Consider the following 21,165-nt stretch of genomic DNA (forward strand, 5'->3'; position numbering starts at 1 on the left):
GTCGAAGCAAATAGGAAAAGCACTAATAGGATTTACGTTTCGCTTGATATAGCCACATGAGGAATTAACCTCAATAAAGGCAGCTGCGTAGAGGAATGCAGTTTCTCTTTAGGAGCTTAGTATGGGTTATTTTCAAAATTCCTCTTTTTTTTTTTTTAAGTGTGCAATGAATAATGAGTTAGAAGAACCAGTGCATTTATAATTCAGCAACATTTTTAAAATAGCAAATAATTTAAAAGTGCATGCAGTGTTTGCTGAGTTTTAGCTGGTGGGGGTTCCCAGCAGCACAGTTGTGGCAGAGTGTTTATTCCTCTCAAACACACCGATAGTCCCAAAGACTTTAGAAAGGCCAGAAGGTTGATTTTGCAGTGTAGTAACAATTAACAATACTTTTTTTTTTTTAAGCCTGTATGGGAATGGTGGCTTTTTGGGAGGCTTTGCTTATTGAAAAGAAGGGGAGGTGTAAAGCACTCTGAGGCTGCATGAATGGTCTAAGGAGTGTAGGTAGGATCAATTCAGCTTTTTTCCCCTCTGAATAGTTTGGGCTAGAAAATTGGCTTTTATGAAGTTTATACAGAGTAGCTATAATGTTTATGAGCTATTATATTTGTTTTGCTTTAAGTCAGCCAGGGTAATTATAGAAGGAGGTGCCTGCACTGTTTACTGGCCCTTAAAAGGACGATGCAGATGTCACCCTGGCTGAAGTGTGAAGATGAACTGTCTGGCCAGTAATCCCCAAGAAGCTGAAGGTTCTCAGACGGTATCTGCAGGGGGATGTGGGCCATAAAACACCTTCTTGAGTCACCACTTTCACGTGGCTTCTGAATGTGTAGTCAAGCCTAAAAACTGGGGGAGAAGAGGCTGACTTTTATCAATGTGCAGAGACAAGTTCCTTGCATTTTACTCTGCCCTATACTTACTGTATTTTCTAAATGCAATTTGAGACTGGAAAGGAACTGTTTTCTTTGCTGCTTACAATTCAAGGGCATGAATGTTGTACTGACCATGCTGCCTGCTCAATAAGAAAATACTTTTTTGGCTACCTTCAAGTCCGTTTGCCCTCCTTTTTCAAGTCCTTTTCCTGGATACACTGACTAGATGCCATGCTGGGCTAAGTATACGCCAGTCATTTGTTTGGCAGCGTGAATCAGATCCCGTATGGTTTCCTAGGGCTTGGGGGTTGGTGGGGTAGAACGGATACATCAGGAGTAAACTTCTGCTGAAGGTGATGTCTTCTAGCCTACTGCTTCCTTTGCTAGAATGGTATTTTAAAAGTCTTAACTCTGAGCGAGTCTTATAAAATTTGGGAGGTCCTAGCCATGCTCTTCATCTTGCCCTTGCTTAGTTACATTAATTGTGTTTCTACCTTCCCTTGAGGTTTGGTTAGCGCAGTGTGGAAGGGTAGTCAAAGCTTCTCTTAGACACAAAATCCTTGCAGCACAGGACCAGAGCACCCAAGCAAGGGCTCAGGCTGTACCTACTGCCGCCTTGTGATGGTGCTGGGCAGCCCCCTCCCAGCTATGAGCAGCCCCATATTGAATACATCCCCATTAAGCAAGTATGATTTTAACTGAAAACTTGTTCTTAAGCAGAACAGAAAAGTTGTTTGTTAACCAGATTTGTTTAGGGGGTGGGAGAGAGTCAGTTTAGTCTGGGGTCAAACACAGATTTCCTAGTTGACAGTTCAGGTTTGGCTCTGCTTAGAGGAAAAAGTAGGTGTTAACACCAGGTTTTGGTTAGGATTTGGTTCAGCTGTGTTAAGTAGTAGACAGTCCTATTCTGGGGTATTAATGTGTTAATCGCTGCAACAAAAGCTCTGCTGTTGATTAACAGGACAGGCTTGAGAGTTGGTGCTGAAAGATTTTCTATTGTATATGTAAGAGTCTTTTGAGTTTGGGAATTTTAAAGTGCATTTGAGCCGAAGTGCCTTTGTTTATAAATTTGCCAATACTCTAGAAGTGGTGACGAAAAACCTTATTGAGCTTTGGATAAACTGGGATGCTGCATATCTTCAGGCAACACATGTCACTGTAATTGATGTCTAATCTTGCAGCGAGGCAGAGCGGCGAAGTGCTGCAGTGTTATGCAATGTGTGCGGAGTCGAAGTGGGGCATCATGTACAGCTGATGCATTTTAATTACATACCGTAAAGGCGAGGGAAGGATTAGTGTGGCAAAACGATTCATTGATTGCTGCATTCATATATGTGCCTGCATACGTTTAGACACTGTGAGTGATGGGAAATGGATGCGAGCATAGTTGCGTGTGACCTTTGAGTCCTCCTGTATCTGTAGCTTGCTTAACTGGCCAGCAACAGGAGACTTTGCAGCCTGGGAATAAATACACTGACGTTGTCAAGTTAGCTTTGGGTGGCTGTAGTGATATATATGTATAGCTGAACACAAGCTGCATTTTTCTGGGATTGTGCAGAATGTTCTCAGCTTTTTATTTGATGCAAACACCTTTATTATATCCCTAAAAGTGCTCTTTGGTGGAGGTTAAAAGGATTTTTTTTTTAAATTACTGCTGGTTCAGCACACTGGAAGTTGCATCAGATTTAATCTATATTCAATTTCAGCTCATTAAACACTGATGCAAATTTGGTATTAGTGTCAAAGTGATATATTTCTAAGTATTGGTTAATAAGTGAGAGAGGAAGAAAAGTTAAAAACAAGTTTCCCAAGAGCCAAAAAGGACAGCACAGACAATCTAGCAAACTACAGCGAATCAGTTTTAGCAGTTGATAGGAGTTCTTGGCAACGTTGTGTTTCCTTGCCCTCTCTGGAGCTTAATTACCTGCTGCAGCATGGAGAAAGCTTGTTTGGCACTTGTCAGTGTTTGGAGTACAAAAGGTTCAGCTTCTGGCCTAAGTAAACCTGGCACTTTTCACTGGTCTGAATGTACCCTGGCAAAAATAAATGCCATCGTTTTGGTAAGGATGCCATTTCATTCTGCGCAGCCTATAGGACTGCTAAGCATTTTTAGTGTAATAAAAAAAATCTACAACAGCAATTGGCATATATGTCGATTTGCAATTGCTTGATATACTGGATAAGGAAGTAGAAAGCTGGATTGCTCTAAGGGCAGTAAGCTAGAAATAATTTACCTGAATTATTACAGGTTACTTCTGTGGAAGTAGGTTAGTAGGAGGGTTAGAAAGTTTAAAATAAATAATTAAAGCTTTAAAAGCATTACTTGGCAGCATTTGTCATCATGCTAAAAGGAGAACCATATTTGCCTGCCTGCAGATCAGTGCATGTGTTCTTTCTCCGATGCCTCAGACCTCAGCTGTTCTTAGGCTTTTGCTTCCCGTCTCCCCCTTCCGCACATACCTTTGGCTCACTTCTCGTAACATATGCTTCTCCTTCCTGACACAGCACCATAAAACTGGGTTATAAAGTAGAAATTGTCAGGGAAGCCACATAAACCTTTCTACAACTTTGGCAGAATGGAGTGTAGCAGCAGAGCTTAATGAAACACTGATGACTCCCACAGTTGCCAAATATGAGAAGGGGAGGACAGTTGTAGGAGGTTGAGAAGCAATAATTGAGCCGAGACAGAAAATGAGAAAACTGAATGATGAAATCCTTTAAGAGGCCTGTCACTTATTTCCTTAATTCCATTTTTCATAAGTGTTATTTAACCCAACATGGTTGCTGCTGGCATGCTATTGCATGGGTAATTGCAAAAGCTATTGCGGCACCAAAAGGCAGAATAGCTTTGCCAGAAGGGGATATTACTCTTCTACAGCATAAAAACACCTCTAGGACTCTGTATGTGAAGCACTGCACTAATATTCTGTACTGAAGCTGTTGGAGAGCAAGAGCTTTGTTTTATTACCAGTTTAGTAGTTGTTCTTTGAAAAAGGGTGGCTCTAGTTGTAGGCATGGCATGTAATAGCTTCCAAAGTTTTGGAATTGTTTCTGCTGTAAAAGCGTGACTTGTGTGCATCCAAATACTAAGGAAATTTAAAATTTGAAATACAAATTTTAAGGAAATGCTGGTCAGTTTTCCCAGCATCTCTACCCTAATTTAATAATTTTAAATATTCCTACTAATTATTTGTTCATATATCTCAAACCTAGATCCAGCTTTCATCTATAATCTTGCCCTTATGACTAGGAGTGACTAAAGCAGAAATGTAGGTTGCATTTTAAAAGGCGTGAATCTGCTGTAAAAGTTTTGGACATCAGAGCAATGCAGGTAGCGGAGCCCCGTCCTGGAAGAGGACAGACAGTCCCCCAGCCCTCTCCTCTGCAAAGTGTCTCTTTGGTCCTGTGGGTTTTCTTGATGCGCTCAGGGTGACCTGCTCGTAATTTCACAAAGGATTTTATGCATTTTGCCCTTGGATATCAGTCCATCGAAGTACTGTGCTTCTTATGTCCTTGTAATAGTCCCATTAATTATTCCTCCTGATTAGCGCTCCCCTCAGTGTAATAACCCCATCCAAATGGGGGAATCGTGCTTTATCCCTTCACTTTCGTGTCCCACCACTGATTCCTCATTTGCACTGAAAAGGCAGCCCTATCCTCACTTTGTATCACCCAGAGCGATAACAGACCAGCTGAGCGAGGCCAAGAGCCCAGCACTCCCAGCCGTTGCACAGATATCCCCGCTGACAAGAGCAAAACAGGAGGGGGAAGGAGAGGATAGACTTCTTACAACTGGGTGATAGTTTGTGTTCCAGAAAAGTATGTTCAGACTGCAGAGAGCACGTACTCCTGCCTATAAGATGTATATAATGTGCTGACAGCTTGTGAATGTTGCAGGCTAAGCAGAAGAGCTCTTATTTGACAGGCACAAGAAGAATTTCAGGATGTGAATTTTAGCAGTGGGAAGATTTAAGCCACAGTTTTGATATTGCTCCTATTTTATGTGGTGTTTATTGCAATAGGTCGTTTCTGAGACACTGAGCGAATAAAGGTGCCTGACAACTTGATAGGCTATCATTTTTATGTAGAAAGCTAGCAGCAATTAAAAACTTCACGGTGCTGATTTTGTTCTGAGTTCTTCCACCTGTGTGCTTGCAACCAAAATGATCACACAGTATAATTTTCCTCCAGTATTGTGCAATTTGCAACTTGTTAAGAATGGTTTCTAAACAAGCACTTAGCTTGAGCAAGTGGAGTCTTATCATACAGGCTGGGCAGGCAATAATTTGATTAAGAGCAAAATTTTTTACATAAAAATGAAGTCTTAATTGAGCTTAATTTCTTCTCGCAGCAGCAGCTGTAAGATACAGAGCATTGGAGGTACAGACTAGAGGCTGTCTCTTCTCATATGATACCAGACTGTGATTTCAAGTCATACTTAAAATTATTTCCTTCTTAAAAGCTTGTATTCCCACATTTGGAAGCTGGTCAAATTTTGGTAATAGGCACCAGGAGAAATTACTGTGCTTTTTTCATATCCCTTCCCTGTTGTCAGAGTTCCTGTTTCAATCCAGAAGTTAGAAGGTGGTTTCTCAGGGGTGCAATAAACTCAATGTACGAGTGCTGACTGTACTGCAGTAGAGCACAGACCACCAGTCAAGCCTATTGCAGCGCATAGGTTCAACATATATTGGCTCAGATACAGTTGTTTTGGCAGCTCAGAGTCCCACATGAGCTCTAAGCCATTGGAAGCCCTAAAATCTGAAGGGCGATAGCAAGAAGCAAAAGGATTTGTGGTTGAAGTCTCACAGTTGTTCGAAGTCTCACTGTTGTTAAAACAGGCGTGCAGCTCGTTTGCAGTTTCTCTGGGGACCCAAATGTGTGGCAACTCTATTTAAAATAGAAGGGAGTGGATATTGTGTGCATTTATGAAACAATTGCAACTGCATTCTGAAATCCCTGTTCCTCCTATAGACACTCCAAAGCTAAAATGCTTGAGTTTGCGGTGGTTTCTACGATCCCGTTGTAACAGGATGAAGAGCAGATACTGGGGTTCTAACTTTTTCACAGCTTTTTGACAAGCATTTGTTTTGCTTGCTACGTTCTTTAAAAATACAGTCTAAACAAAGCAGCTTGTGTAAGCAATGCACTTTAAACAGATCAATGTAAAGTATTTTTAGCAGCAGGGAGTATTTTATACAGGGATGAAATTGCAGAATACAAAGTATTTGCAGGCCATGACAGCTTCTTATGTTAGTTCAGAAATTTGTATGGTGTTTACTTTAAGGGTATAAACAAGTCTCTAGGTGATGATTTCTGACAAATGAAAATAGGAGCTTAGCATCCTATTCCCATATCAGATCTTATTGTTAAGCTTATAAAGAACTATTTTTCCCCCAATAGAACTTATCAAAAAGAGGTTTTGAATAGAAACTGCTGCATGGGACTTAATCTTTCTTCCATGTAACTCATGACCTCACGCAGCCCTTAGACTGATGGTGACACAGTGAGCATTTCCTGTGAACCGTGAGCAGTGCTGGTCCCACTATTGTTGGGCACTTTTTTTGTCTGGGAAAAAACAAACCCTTATTTACTAGAAGCCAGTGTCCTGTTTGTTTGTAGCTGGCTGGGAAATGCCATATTACAAGGGTCTCAGTGGCAGTCGTCACTGCTCACAGAAGCTGTTGTTGTGTTTTGCTCTTTTTCTCACTGATTTGTATGAGACTTCTGAGTCTGCCTTGTGACCTGCTCCAGATTCAGTTCACAGCACAAATACTAACCTTGTTTATCCAACATGTTTTTTTCCTCCTCGGTGTTTCCTCAGATTAGCTGTCAGTAAAAGGCTAAATAATAATCCTCCAGTTATTATTCCTCCCCCAAGAGGCCACCAGGTTACTTTTCCAAGCTGACGGCTGGTAGTTCACTGTTAGAGCTGCTACCTGGCAAGGCAAGCATGGAGGTGGAAAATTACAGACAAAATAAAGGAACAGCATTAAACTAGTAATGGGATGCAGCTGCTTTGGCCACATATGGGTCTCAGCAGCCTCTGGTAAAGTATTTTCTGCGTGATACTTCTCTTGGCCACATGAAATCAGTCCCAGCCCAGTTATAGCCTGTTCAGGGTGGGTGTAGCAGCTCTCAGCAGTTGGGACATTTTACACTGGGCTGTAAGAGGTTGTGGTGAGGCAGTCATATGGATGACAACCTTGCTGTGTGGTACTGCCTTGAAATCTAGTCCAAGCTGGCATCCGTACATCTGTTGTGCGCATCAGAGACTGGATGCTGCAGGGCTCCTGGCCAGGTGTGTCACCATAGCCAAGTTCACTTAAAATACATGCTGCATCTGAGTCCTTGCCACTAGATGGGGGAATCAGAAGGAACTTCTTGGGGACAAAATATTCTCTTTATCTTTTTGATTCTGCTTGTCATCATCTTGTCCTGGCTTGGATGCCTTAACTGTCTTCCCACTTTACAATACAGTCAAGCTGTGTAGGTATAGCAGCACGTGTATATATATATATGCATAGACACACACACAGAGAGAAAGGAACCATTAGGGTATTTATCACAGAATCACAGAATGTTAGGGGTTGGAAGGGACCTCTGGAGATCACCTTATCCAACCCCCCTGCTTGAGCAGGGGGCACAGGAACGCTCTCCAGGGAAGGAGACTCCACAGCCTCTCTGGGCAGCCTGTGCCACTGCTCTGGCACCCGCACAGGAAAGAAGTTTCTTCTCATCTTCAGGTAGAACTTCCTGTGTTCCAGCTTATGCCTGTTGCCCCTTGTCCTGTTGTTGGGCACCACTGAAAAGAGTTTGGCCCCATCCTCTTGACACCCACCCTTCAGATATTTATAAGCATTGATAAGATCCCCCCTCAGTCGTCTTTTCTCCAGGCTGAACAAACCCAGGTCTCTCAGCCTTTCCTCATAAGGGAGATGCTCCAGTCCCTGATCATCTTGTAGCTCTCCACTGGAGTTGCTCCAGCAGTTCCCTGTCCTTCTCAAACTGGGGAGCCCAGAACTGGACACAGCACTCCAGACGTGGCCTCGCTAGGGCAGAGCAGAGGGGGAGGATAACCTCCCTTGATCTGCTGGCCACACTCCTTTTAATGCACCCCAGGATATCATTGGCCTTCTTGGCCGCAAGGGCACAGTGCTGGCTGCCCACCAGCACTCCCAGGTCCTACTCAGCAGAGCTGCTTTCAGGCAGGTCAAACCCAACCTGTACTGGTGCCTGGGGTTGTTCTTCCCCAGGTGCAGGACCTTACACTTGCTCTTGTTGAATTTCATGAGGTTCTCCTCGGCCCAGCTCTCCAGCCTGTCCAGGTCTCGCTGGATGGCAGCACAGCCTTCTGATGTATCAGCCACTCCTCCCAGCTTGGGATCATCAGCAAACTTGCTGAGGGGATGCTCTGTTCCTTCATCTAGGTCATTGATGAATATGTTGAACAGGACTGGACCCAGCACAGGCCCCTGGGGAGCACCACTAGTGACAGGCCTGCATCCAGACTCTGTCCCATTGATCAGGACCCTCTGAGTTCTGTTGTTGAGCCAGTTCTCAACCCACCTCACTGTCCACTCATCCAACCCACGCTTCCTTAGCTTGCCTGTGAGGATGCTATGGGAGACAGTGTCAAATGCCTTACTGAAGACAGACATCCACTGCTCTCCCTTCGTCAACCCAGCTAGTCACACCATCACAGAAGGCTATCAAGTTGTTCAGCATCATTTTCCCTTGGTGAATCCATGTTGACTACTTCTGATAACCTTCTTGTCCTCTACATGCCTGGAGGTGACCTACAGGATGAACTGCTCCATCACCTTTCCAAGGATGGAGGTGAGGCTGACTGGCCTATGGTTTCCCAGGTCCTCCTTCTTGCCCTTTTGGAAGACTGGAGTGACGTTTGCTTTCCTCCAGTCCTTGGCCACCTCTCCTGTCCTCTATGACTTTTCAGTGATGATGGGGAATGGTTTAGCAACAGCATCTGCCAGCTCCCTCAGCATTCGTGGGTGCATCCCATTGGCGCCCATGGATTTGCAAGGATCCAGTTTGCCTAGGTGATCTCTGACCTATTCTCTTCCTTGACTGCCTTGTGCCCTTCACAGACATCATTTCTATCAAGTTTTATTATTGGAGCTCATTCTTTTTCCGAGGCAGCAACATTTGGAAGACTTTATTTTTTTTTTTTACATATATATACACACCCAATCTAAGTATTTCAATTTTCAGTCTTATTTATTTTGCTTCTAAGGCCAAATCATGCATGCCAACCTAAATATGCATATCATGTATGCAGACATTCAAGATACTAAAACCAGAACAGCCTCTTCTAGGGGAAAAAAGTATTTTGGTGTTGGAGTTCTCATCTGCCTGGAACTTTCTCATTTGTATGAAAATGTCTAGTGCTAAAGCAAACCTACTGTTGAAGTGATGGTCTACAAGACTCTGCCAGAATGGAGTGTGAACTTTAAGAACAATATCTACAAGGTACATTTTGAAGTCTTGCTTCGTGGGACAGTGGAGGTAGTGCTCAGGGCCTCAGAAAGCTCTGTCCTGGAAGGTCTATTGTAGAACATGGTTGTGAGCTTTACAAAAGTCTGACTTTCCAGCAACAGTGCTGAGTGCAGACATCAGAGGTGACAACTAAATCTATACAGAGAGAAAAGGCTCTCTAGGCACCAGAACTGCTGTGTCGCAGAGTTTTGGTTCACTGAGTAGACTACGACTTATCAATAACATGTTTCAACTTTAAGATATAGAAAGAAAACGCAAAAGGAAGCTTTGTGTAACTAATTTTACTACCATTGCTAAAATGATTGCCCTGTTTGTCTGCCCGTACGTTGTTCAGGTGAGCAGCCTGCTGTCCATCAGGCAGGTTCAGGAGGGAATTCTCCCACCAGCAAATCAGTTTTTCCTGTGCTGTTTTATTTTAGCTTGCACGTGCACCAGCTTCCCACCAGAAACCTTCTCTAACCCCACTCTCTAGTTTTCCACTTGAGTCACCAATTGAATTCTAATGTGACGATATCACTGTTTACATACTTATGATAAAGTCATACATTTCACTTAATAAATAGCTATTTTGAAATCTGCAAGCTGTATATAAAGCACATATGATGATTTTATAAGCTGCTAGCTTGCACTTCAAATGTATTTTCTAAGAGCCCTGCCACTTAGGTTATGGAAGCAGTCCTATAGCATGACTTCTCCAGTGAGAGAAAAAGCAGGTTGTGCTTATGCTGATGGTTCCTACCATTATACAACCTGTGGGAATTGTTTGTGTTTCACTTGAAAGTTATCCCTTTCCTGTTTACTTGGAGGAGCACTGAAAGGGTTTTAGAAATTCTTCCATTTTTCTTGGCATGGGACTATTAATTCTTGTATAGATTTTTATCATGGTCTCTTTCTAAATATAGATATTTTGGCTGCTAAAGAGTAGGTCAATAAAAAAAAAAAAAAATCAGTGGTTTGTCTAAAGAAGGATCTCCGAACATAATGTTCTTGGGTTTTTTAAGTGTCCTTTTTACCCTTTTGTAAAAGCTACATCCTTGGCTCTGTTCTCAAATCATTGAGATTCATGTCTTTTGCAAAGCAAGCCATTTTCAATGTAAATATTTTGGTTTAGGCTTTTATTTATAATGCTTAGATGTTAGGAAGATCACCCTTTTCAATCAGTGAAAATAAAGCCTTCTCAAGAAAGCATTTCAGTCTCTCCTCTGACTCATACATGAAAAGATAAGACTCCCTAATTGTAGGCATTTGACAGAGGTTGGGTAAAACCCCTTTTTTCCTTTCTTTTACTGGCCTGTAAAATCAAACCAGAATGCAGGCCTTAATCTGATTTTTGAGTTACTACATGCAAAGTTGACCTTGAAAGTACAGAAGTCAAAGAAATGCTGGCAGTAGAAATCACTGGGTTTAGGACATTTTTATGACAGTTGGTTAACTGTGGCTATAAAGCATAAAAAAATACCTATCCTTCCAATTCAGAAATGTGCCGTTTTTACAGTTGAGGGAAAAATTTTGTAAACAGGTTTTAATTCTGTGCAGAAGTCATCATTTTGAATGGATTAAGTGTTCCCAGAACTTTTTTTGTTAAAATTTTTATACACCACAAAGAAGTGCTGTTGTAGACTGGAGACAAAGTGGTGGCCACAAGGACAGAGGGCTGGCGAGCTGTGAAGGCCCTGGTGTCCCTGGATGTACACCCCTATTGCCTGTCCCTGCTGTACTGGCATTTCCTTCTTGTTTCTGCTCATAGTCTCCATTAAAATGAGTTGGTTGTCTCTATGGACGTTGGAAATATTGATAGTCTCTTAACTGCATCAATTTTACTTACATCTATCTATTCAAGGTTTTTTATTCATATAAGAGAGGATGATGCTTATAAACCTAGTAACAGAGCCCTTGCTAGCCTTCATCCCCTGTGTTTATTTAAAGCAACTGTATGATTTACAGTAAGACTTCGCTGTGTCTCTCAAGTGTTTACTGATGGATGAGCTCAATTGAAATGTCCCAGCTCGTAATTCACAAGTCACAACATAATTCCAAAAAGAAACTGCTGCCCTCAACATACAGCCCTCTTCCAGTGATATGACACCAAATTATTTCAGATGTTGATCACTACAATAAAGACTAATGGCATTGGTTAAGCAATAGCTTCTGACTTTGTTTAAAACAGAGTCGCTGCAGTGAGTTGGCATCACACAATAGCAACCTCTGACGCATAACTGCTGCTCAGCAGGGTGGCTTTGTGAAGGCAAAGTCGGATGGGTATTTACACACTGCCATTTCTCTCGTGTCCTGCAGAAAAATTGTTCACCCTAAATGAATCATAACCTGCCTACTGTTTAGTTTTGCTTGCCTTGAACTAAATGTTTCCTCTCTTCCATCATTAATTTTTTTTTTAAAGCAGGATTCCCTGCACCTATATGCCAGCTCAAGCAACGATAAGTGTTATCATCAGGAGCAGGTGAGGTGCCAGTTAAATATACAATGCCTGACCCTGCTTGCTTGGGAAGGCTGCTGAACTCGGTGAAGTTAAAACAGGATGTTAAAATCACGGGGAGATGTACATTTTCTCTGCACTTCTGTTTGGTCATGTACGCTCAGAAAAGGCAAGTCTCTTCCAGTAACTCTGTGTTCATCAAGGCAGCTGTCACCGTTAGCTTGTTCGTTAGCCAGAGTTGAGTGAAATCACATAGACCTTGGCCTCAGATCTGATTTTTGAATCCTGATGGTGAAGTTGGTTATTTATGGTAAGATATGGTAAAAAAAAAAATATCTTATTTTCCACATGATTTATCTCGTAGAAGAAGTCAGCATCGTTAGTCAAGATTTGATGGCACTTTAAACAACAGGAGATTAGACTTCCAAATTTGCAGCACAGGCTATTTGGGGCAGGGATTGGTATAATCCTGCTTGGTAATGGATGCCTCAACACGCTGCAGGGGGAGCATAAAGTACAGGTTGATCTCGATAGCAAAGGTCAAATGCTACTCGCACAATACATGGTTTTGAATAATTAATTGTTTTCCTTCCTAGGGTAAAGATACTGAGTTCTTTCAGTCTTGGCATCAGTTGGACTACAAGAAATCGATTGGTTTGTTTTTAATGGTTTGCTTAGAAACATGTCAAAGTGGTTACCTGACTTATGCTGATAAACGGAGAGGGAGGCGGATCTCCAAGGACCTGAGTGTAGCTGCTCTTCTGGGCCAGTCTGCCATCTGCAGGCCATTGCTCTCCATGCTGGAGAGGTGTAAAGCAGGGCTTTGGGGGTTTTCTTCAGAAATTATTTGTAACAAAGTTTTTTTCCTAGGTAAATATTACATAATAAATCCAATTTATTTCCATTTGATCCTATAAACAGTCACTTCAGTTCTGGAAAAAAAAAAGCACAAATCATAGAGGTGAACAAGCCTCTTTAGCTGCTCTCGATAGGTTAATGAGTAATTGCTTTTTCTTTTATTGTCCATTGTTCAATTTTATAAGTAAACATTTTTGTGCTTACAAATGGGACAATTTCATATGACAGTCAAATTTTGTCCGTCACTCTGTCCATTAAATCTTTAGTGACTCTTTATGGTGGTGGCCTTAGATGAACAGTGCCACTATAATGTTCAACTCCTGTTGAATGTTAAAAGTTTTGCTGAGAAGGGGACACGTGTATATGACAAGGAGGTAGCTTTCCAAATGTGACACAGATACTTGCTTTTATAGTCCACAAATGGATAGAGGATGCAACAAAGCTGTTGGGCTTCTACACAGCACATGTTGGCTGAGAGGCTGTCCCCACCACGATGCCCACCAAAAGAAATTTGGCACACTCAGCAAAATTCAGCAAAAGTATGAGGTTTTCTTTGGACAGTAGTAACTAATCTAGATGTATTGGGATTGTGTGGGCAAGGTTTTGGTAGTGGGGGAACTACAGGGTGGCTTCTGTGAGAAGCTGCTAGAAGCTTCCCCCATGTCCAACAAAGCCAATACCACCCAACTCCAAGATGGCCTTGGGCTGGCCAAGGCTGAGCCCATCAATGATGGTGGTAGCACCTCTGTGGTAACATATTTAAGAAGGGGAGAAAGATACTGTGCAACAGCAACTTGGCAGCCAGAGGGAGGAGTGGGAATGAGAGAGATAACCCTGCAGACACCAAGGTCAGTGAAGGAGGAAGAGGAGGAGGTGCTCCAGGCGCCAGAGCAGAGATTCCCCTGCAGCCCGTGGTGAGGCAGGCTGTCCCCCAGCAGCCCATGGAGGTTAGCGGTGGGGCAGATATCCACTGGCAGCGTGTGGAGGACCCCACACTGGAGCAGGTGGATGCCCAAAGAAGGCTCTGACCTCATGGGAAGTCCATACTGGGGCCGGCTCCTGGCAGGACCTGTAGACCTATGGAGAGAGGAGCCCAAGCTGGAGCAGATTTGCTGGCAGGACTTGTGACCCCATGGGGGACCCACGCTGGAGCAGTCTGTTCCTGAAGGGCTGCACCCCGTGGAAGGGACCAACACTAGAGCGGTTCGTGTAGAACTGCAGCCCGTGGGAAGGACCCATGTTGGAAGAGTTCATAGATGACTGTCTCCTGTGGGAGGGACCCCACGCTGGAGCAGGGGAAGAGTGTGAGGAGTCCTCCCCTGGAGGAGGAAGGAGCGGCAGAGACAACGTGTGATACTGACCACAACCCCCATTCCCCGTCCCTCTGCGCCACGTTGCGGGGAGTGGGGGTGGTGGTGGATAATTTGGGAGTGCAGTTGAGCCCAGGAATAAGAGAGGGGTGGGAGGAAGGTGTTTTAAGATTTAGTTTTTCTTTCTCATTATCCTACTTTGATTTGATTGGTAATAAATTAAATTAATTTTCCCAAAGTGAAGTCTGTTTTGCCCATGACGGTAATTGCTGAATCATCTCCCTGTCCTTACCTCGACCCATGAGCTTTTTGTTATATTTTCTCTCCCCTGTCCCCCCCGAGGAGGGGGAGTGATAGAGCGGCTTTGGTGGGTACCTGGCATCCAGCCTGGGTCAACCCACCACACTAGACTAGCGATTCCACTGGTAGATACATTTTTTTATCTTTTATTTTAGTAGCTTAAATATACCTATTGTTCACTTCTTATTGCCCAGTTATTTAAAAGATATATATGTGCTTTCCTTAGCTGTTTTTTGACCATTGATAAGAAATCTTAACTGAGTTGTTCATTTGGCACAGATTTACTGTAAGTAAATTTCTGATCAATTTACAGTTTTCGAAGGTATAATACAACTTCATGTGTATAAAGTGAAATGTTTGGTGTGTACCGCATAACCTTTAAATCATTTTTGTCTTTGTTTTAGGTCTTCCTGAACAATACTACAGCCTCACTTGGTTCCTTAGCCCTATCCTGGGCTTGATCTTCACTCCGCTTATAGGTTCGGCTAGTGACCGCTGCACGCTGAGCTGGGGCCGCCGGCGGCCTTTTATTCTTGCTCTCTGCATTGGTGTCCTCTTTGGAGTTGCACTTTTCCTTAATGGCTCTGTTATAGGTAAATAATGAGGATATCACCTGTGTATATCTCCCGCTAACATATCTGCTTTAAGATTTTTATGTAGGAATTAAAGGTAATGATATGTAATTGGTGTAACTTATGTTTAGTGTTAAAATCATTAGAAACCTCCACAGTGCTACATTTGAGCTGTCCATCCTGCATGTTGTTGTTATTATTCGAAGCTTACGGTGCTGTACTGAGTGTTGTGCAATCACAGCTGTAACTGTTAATACAGCGTTATTAATACAATGGTTGCCAGTGTAATGTTTGCAGTCGCTGAGACGAATTTGGTCGATCCTTGACATGGGAAAATTGTAGCAACCTGTTCACAGGGAAATGTTTCCTGTTGTGATCCATTTTCCCTTTAATGCATATCTGGCAACACATCCTGTTTCCAGCATTATTTCAAAAATTATCTTTTCACTTTTTCTTGTGCTTTTCTTAGACCTGGTATTGAAAAAGTCCAGAACACAGTTAATATTTGTTTATCAAAAACTTTGTGGGAAAATAATTTTTCCTGAGACCCCATCAAAGCTGGTAAAAATAGTTTCCCTTGAATTTAGTTTACTACCAAGCTTAATCTACAATCTCCAATCTCTTTGTAAATTTAGTGTAGGAGAAGTAACAGCAAGTACATTTGGGGAAATGTTTACATCATGGTTGGACTGATGCAAATGAAAGGAACTTAGCACCTAATAATATCCTCTTGGCTCTCTTTTTTGGGGAGTTAGGTGCAGCTCTATTGTGAAAAAGCCTTACTAATTGAGGAAATGAGTGGAACGTTACCTTGGCTCAGCACATTAGCTTTTTAAAGCCAGATTGGGGTGCCCTATGATGGTTTCCAATTTTCCGCAAACCACAGCGGACAGACTGTTTAGATGAATGATGTTTAGCTTACGTTTTTTTTAATTTACCCAAGCAATAAATATTAATTATTTGAATTGCTATCATATGGTATCAATTGTACTTGGTAATTGTGTCTCCAAGGCTTATTTCTCCTCGTCCAGATGCGTGCAAGATGTTAGGCTGCAGCCCTTTTACAAGATTTCATTTGATAAGAAACTTTTACTTCCGCACAGTGGTTTAGGTCTGTAGCCGTTGATACTGGCAAGCAAAGCTCATACGCAGTTTACAGGTTTACTTTGAAGTATCTCACCTTTTAATAATCCAGCAGAAAATACTGCCTTTGATTTTTCTCCAATTCTTTGTTACACTGTAAAACAGTCTATTGCATAGCTTTCTAGAAAACCTGCGCTTTCCAGATACTCCAGTGGTGCCTTTGTGCAATGAAACGTCTTCAAAACAGAGAGGTTGTTGCAATGCACCGTGAAAGTGAGCTGTATGCTTTATGCATCCATTCCTGGGACATGGTTGTGCTAGATTTTGAATGAAACCCTCTTCTGAAAAACACTTTGAACACTGCTGTGTCTCTCCTAAGGGAGCCTGGAGTGAACTGAAGTGAGAGCCAGTCCATGGTCTTTTCTTACACTTGTTCCATACTAGAATATAGAGATTTGCTACTAACATTTAATTTACATCAGCATAAGACAGCACTTAATCTACTATTTAGAGCAGATGTGCAATATGATAAAGCAATATTAGTCCCTCTTTAACTGAAGTTTTTGAAATGGTGGCTTGTGTCACTTTTCAGAGAGAAAAGGCACCACTTATCAGTCTCTCGCAAAAGGGGGTGTCAGGGTTTGCAGGAAAAGGCCTCATTTGTAACCAGATTTTCTCCTAGATGGACCCTGTATGCTTTCGTTGTCTCTGTCTTCCCATTTTATGTTCACATTTTCCTGTCCTTAGTCTACAGTTACTTGCATTCCTAATTTCAGTTTGGAGCTACAGGAGATAGTGCAAAAACTAAGGTGGTCATTGTATTGTACCCTTTTTCATAACCTGGCCTCTGGCAATAGGAGTCATTGGGAGGAGAACAAGGAGCATGCTAAAAAAAGAGGTTCTCCATTCCTAATAATAATAAGACCATGTCCCAGGAGAACAGCTGTGTGTAGATCTTCTTCCACCCTTGGTCTCTCCACTGTACGCACTGCTCAGGTTTCCAACGAATCTAAAGCACTGGTGTTGGTGTTTTCCACTGCGAGATTCAGCCGAGCGTGGAACATACATAAACTTCTTTCACATTCAGAGGGCTTGGTATAAATGAGGATTGAATATGCAGGAATCATAGCACTTGAGATTTAGATTATTTTTGGTAGCTTAGCCAGTTCATCGCTTTTCATGTCATTTTTATCAGTTACGCTAATGGTTTTACTAGTGTCTTGCATGTGTAACGTTTAAGTCTCTCTGATTCAAGTAATTCATGCTTTTGTCAACGGTCGTTTCATGATAAATTCTCCAGCTATAGACTAATGCTGCCTTTCTACTCTGTAGACAAAAAGCGTTTCATCCCGTGCAATCAACAGAAGCTGACTGATGCTTTTTGCAATGCAAAATACCTTCATGTTGCTTCATCCTTGAAAGTTTTGCTTGTAAAAGTGATCTAGAAAATATGACGAAAAGAAAAGCAGAGAGTGGTGTGGGGGTTAAAATTCACTTTATCCTGTTGTAATGGTCGCAGCACATGATGGGCACCGTGTCAGGAGTGCTGTCAGCAGTGCAGTTACCTGTGTTTGTAACTGATGGATGAGGTACGACAGTTTGGTTTTGGATTGTCTCTTCTCTCACCATGGCTGTCTTTTATAAAAACAGCCTTCAGAATTTGAAGGAAGATATACACGAGGAACATGAAATAGTATCTAATGCTCTCTCAGGTTTAAGAGATGTTTTTAAAATAACATTTTGAAAAATGAATGTCAGGCTTAAAAATATAAAAACAGAAGCTTCTGTCGCAGACCTTCCGTAAAGCTGTGCCAAACAGCTGAAATTGCCATTTTACTCTGTAAAGGAATGTTTTCAGTGAGTGTGTTGGCCACCTTTTCTTAAGGAGCTAAACCTGCTCTTAGTAGTTTTCCGTTTTTGAATGACATGCTCAGATTCCTCTTCCATTTTTCCTCAGGTCTGGCTATCGGTGATGTCCCGGACAAGCAGCCCATTGGTATAGTTCTCACGGTGCTTGGTGTTGTGGTGTTGGATTTTTGCGCTGATGCAACAGAAGGGCCAATTCGGGCCTACTTGTTGGATGTGGTGGACAGTGAAGAACAAGACATGGCCCTTAACATCCATGCGTTTTCAGCTGGTATGGAGCTAGTTGATATATTTTTGGCAGCTGTCAGTTCTTCCTGATGACCAAGTTGTGACTGAATTGATTTTTTTCTGAACTCACTTCTCATTTTTTCCTCTTCCACAGGTCTTGGAGGAGCAATCGGTTATATGTTAGGAGGGCTGGACTGGACACAGACCTTCCTGGGTGGTATTTTTAAATCTCAAGAGCAAGTCCTTTTCTTCTTTGCAGCCATTATTTTCTCTGTCTCCGTTGCTCTCCACCTTTTTAGCATTGAAGAAGAGCAATATAATCCTCAGCAGGACAGGGTTGACGACGAAGGAGACACACTTTCAAGCGTCAAATTCAGTGGTAGTCTCCCCCCTCTGAATCGACTGAATGTAATTAGTGAGGAAGAGCCGTATGGAGCATCTATGTTTCATGATGAGGTTCAGTCAGAGCATGATCTCAATATGGAGTTTCCTGAGGTGAACATTGTAAGAAGTAAGAGTGACTCAGTTCTGCACATGCCTGATGCTACGTTGGAAATTGAATCGGAGCTACTTTTTCTGCATGACATTGAACCTTCCATTTTTCAGGATGCTTCATATCCAAACACTCCCCACAACACAAGCCAAGAGATCATGAAGTCCAAACTCAACCACCTGTCTGCTTTCCTCAGGGACAATGAGAAAGAGGAGGAAATGTTGCTTGATAATCGCTTAAATGAAGATAAAGTCCCAAATATGAATGGCTCCCTACCAAAAGAGTTCCTCAATGGACACACTAGAATAGGCATGAAGCAATCTAGTACATCAAACTCCATGCGAAGGCGGAGGCACATGTTCTACCGTCAGCCATCTTACACCTTCTCGTACTATGGCAAAATAGGCTCTCACCGCTATCGCTTTCGTCGGGCCAATGCCATCGTCTTGATAAAGTCCTCACGCAGCATGAACGATATCTACGACATGCAGAAGCGGCAGCGACAGAGGTACAGACACAGGAATCAGAGCGGCACGACCAATTCAAGTGGAGACACAGAGAGCGAAGAGGGGGAAACTGAAACCACTGTCAGACTCTTGTGGTTGTCAATGCTAAAGATGCCAAAGGAGCTGCTGAGACTGTGCGTCTGTCACCTCTTAACTTGGTTTTCGATCATTGCTGAAGCTGTGTTCTATACAGATTTCATGGGCCAGGTCATCTTTCAGGGCGATCCAAAGGTAAGAGAACAGTTACCATTGGCCAACCTGCTTACTTTTATTCATTTGAGATGTGTTCGTTACAAGAAAAGCTTTGCGTTTGTCTTTGTTGCAGGCCCCTTCTAATTCAACTGAGTTACATGCCTATAATGCTGGAGTTCAGATGGGATGCTGGGGACTGGTAATCTATGCTGCTACTGCTGCTGTTTGTTCAGGTAAGAGACTGCACAGTCAGACAGTGGAACGCACCTCATATATGTGTTTGCAAGGTAAAAATAGTTTTGCTTCAGTTAGCCTGCGCCTCCTTGTTTGGGCTGAAGGATATTTTGGAAAAGCATTTTGCGTGGTCATATGGGGAGAGGCTTCTTTGAGAATCAATATTAAAAAATCCCTCCAAATGTAGAGGTGGGAATATGAACAGATCAGTGGCATAAAGCACAAAATGATACCAAGGATATTGAATGGCATTTAGCTAGTCATCAGGAAACTAAGTTATGCTTGTTAGAAGATTCAAACGTGTAAGAGGGTTTTTTCAAAGACTGTTTTTAAAAACAAAATTATACATTTCTGAAAGTCTCTCATTCTCTAATAACAGATAAAACAACTACAAACAATTTAGACTGGGAATACAGACTGAAATTGAAAGCTTTTGCCCAACCTAAATTCTGCTGTTTGCAGCACACGTGCAGGCATGTCTGCACAGATCGGTATCATGGGGACAGCCTCCTTGTTGAGGCATGTCCAATTGAAGCTCAGGTGGGCAGCTTGTTTCTGAACACAAACTGAAATGTGGTTATAAACATCAGTCATCTGATCACTTTGTTTAGCGAACGTGCTTGCATTAGAAACATAATTTCCTGTGTGCTCAGAGTGTACCTGCATTGGTAAAGTTAATAAATAGGTAAAATTCATTAATAGACTATGATATGTTTGAGTTTCAAAGCATTTTGTTCTGCCTCAGACTTGTAGCATAGTTTAGGCAAGTCTCTGAGCTCATTTGCTCCCCGGTTTCTGAAGTAGCAGTGCATCCTTTTCCCAGTGAGGGCTGAGCCATGCTGCAAAGACAAACCAAATATGTAGTGAGCATCCAAGTCCCACACAGCACATTGAGCTGCCGTGGCCATGTCGATAGCATAAAACTACACTGAGTAAACTGATATTTGTGTTTTATTCTTGATCTCTGCAGCCTTGTTGCAGAAATACTTGGACAACTATGACCTTAGTATAAAAGTGATCTACATCCTGGGCACGCTGGGTTTTTCTCTTGGCACTGCGGTGATGGCTATGTTCCCCAACGTGTACGTCACCATGATAATGATCAGCACGATGGGAATAGTGTCTATGAGTATCTCCTACTGCCCCTATGCTCTTTTGGGACAATACCATGATATTAAACAGGTATGTGGAATATTTTAACTATTTTAATCAAGGCAGAGCGTTCATGTTTCCCTGAAGATCACAGTGGCAAAACGGATTTATTAAATCCCATTAGCTGAGATACCTGCTTTGCTGAGGTGTGTGTCAAAGCGCAGATTCATCCTTGATAATAAATAGCAAGAGCCGCTGCTTAAATCAGATGGTATTAGCGTCAGGTTGGCTCAGTGGGGTCATGATTGCTTTACCCTGTGCTGTGGTGTAAAAGGATTTGGGCGCATATGGTAGATGAAGAGAAATGAAATAATTTTTGGAGCATTTATTATATACCTAGCTTTTACTGCTGTTTCTGATGTGCTGTGTTAGCTTTGCTCAGGCTCTTTGAGGTCTTCGATACTGAGGTGCCACTATAAGTTTGGGGAGACATGAGGCAAACTGTTTCTGCTGGAAACAAGGACAGATCTACTTTCCACTTTTTAGCACTCTTCCATTTGTGTTACAAATTACAGGACCATTTATTTTAACATGTTTCTGCATAGGGA

General features: G+C 42.3%; 1 protein-coding gene across 4 annotated transcripts in view; it reads left to right on the plus strand.

Annotated features, from left to right (window-relative positions):
- Window positions 1-21,165, plus strand: part of SLC45A4 (solute carrier family 45 member 4) — a 69,933-nt gene that overhangs the window by 42,013 nt on the left and 6,755 nt on the right. For 3 of the 4 annotated variants that reach the window (XM_064442012.1, XM_064442013.1, XM_064442014.1), the window contains exons 3-7: window positions 14,696-14,884; window positions 17,904-18,083; window positions 18,195-19,270; window positions 19,365-19,464; window positions 20,436-20,647. In XM_064442012.1, the coding sequence (XP_064298082.1) occupies window positions 14,696-14,884; window positions 17,904-18,083; window positions 18,195-19,270; window positions 19,365-19,464; window positions 20,436-20,647 (1,757 nt within the window). The remainder of the gene's footprint in view (window positions 1-14,695; window positions 14,885-17,903; window positions 18,084-18,194; window positions 19,271-19,364; window positions 19,465-20,435; window positions 20,648-21,165) is intronic. The other variant, XM_064442015.1, reaches the window with a different exon arrangement.

Source organism: Phalacrocorax carbo, chromosome 2 (assembly GCF_963921805.1).
Source record: "Phalacrocorax carbo chromosome 2, bPhaCar2.1, whole genome shotgun sequence".
Taxonomy (NCBI): domain Eukaryota; kingdom Metazoa; phylum Chordata; class Aves; order Suliformes; family Phalacrocoracidae; genus Phalacrocorax; species Phalacrocorax carbo.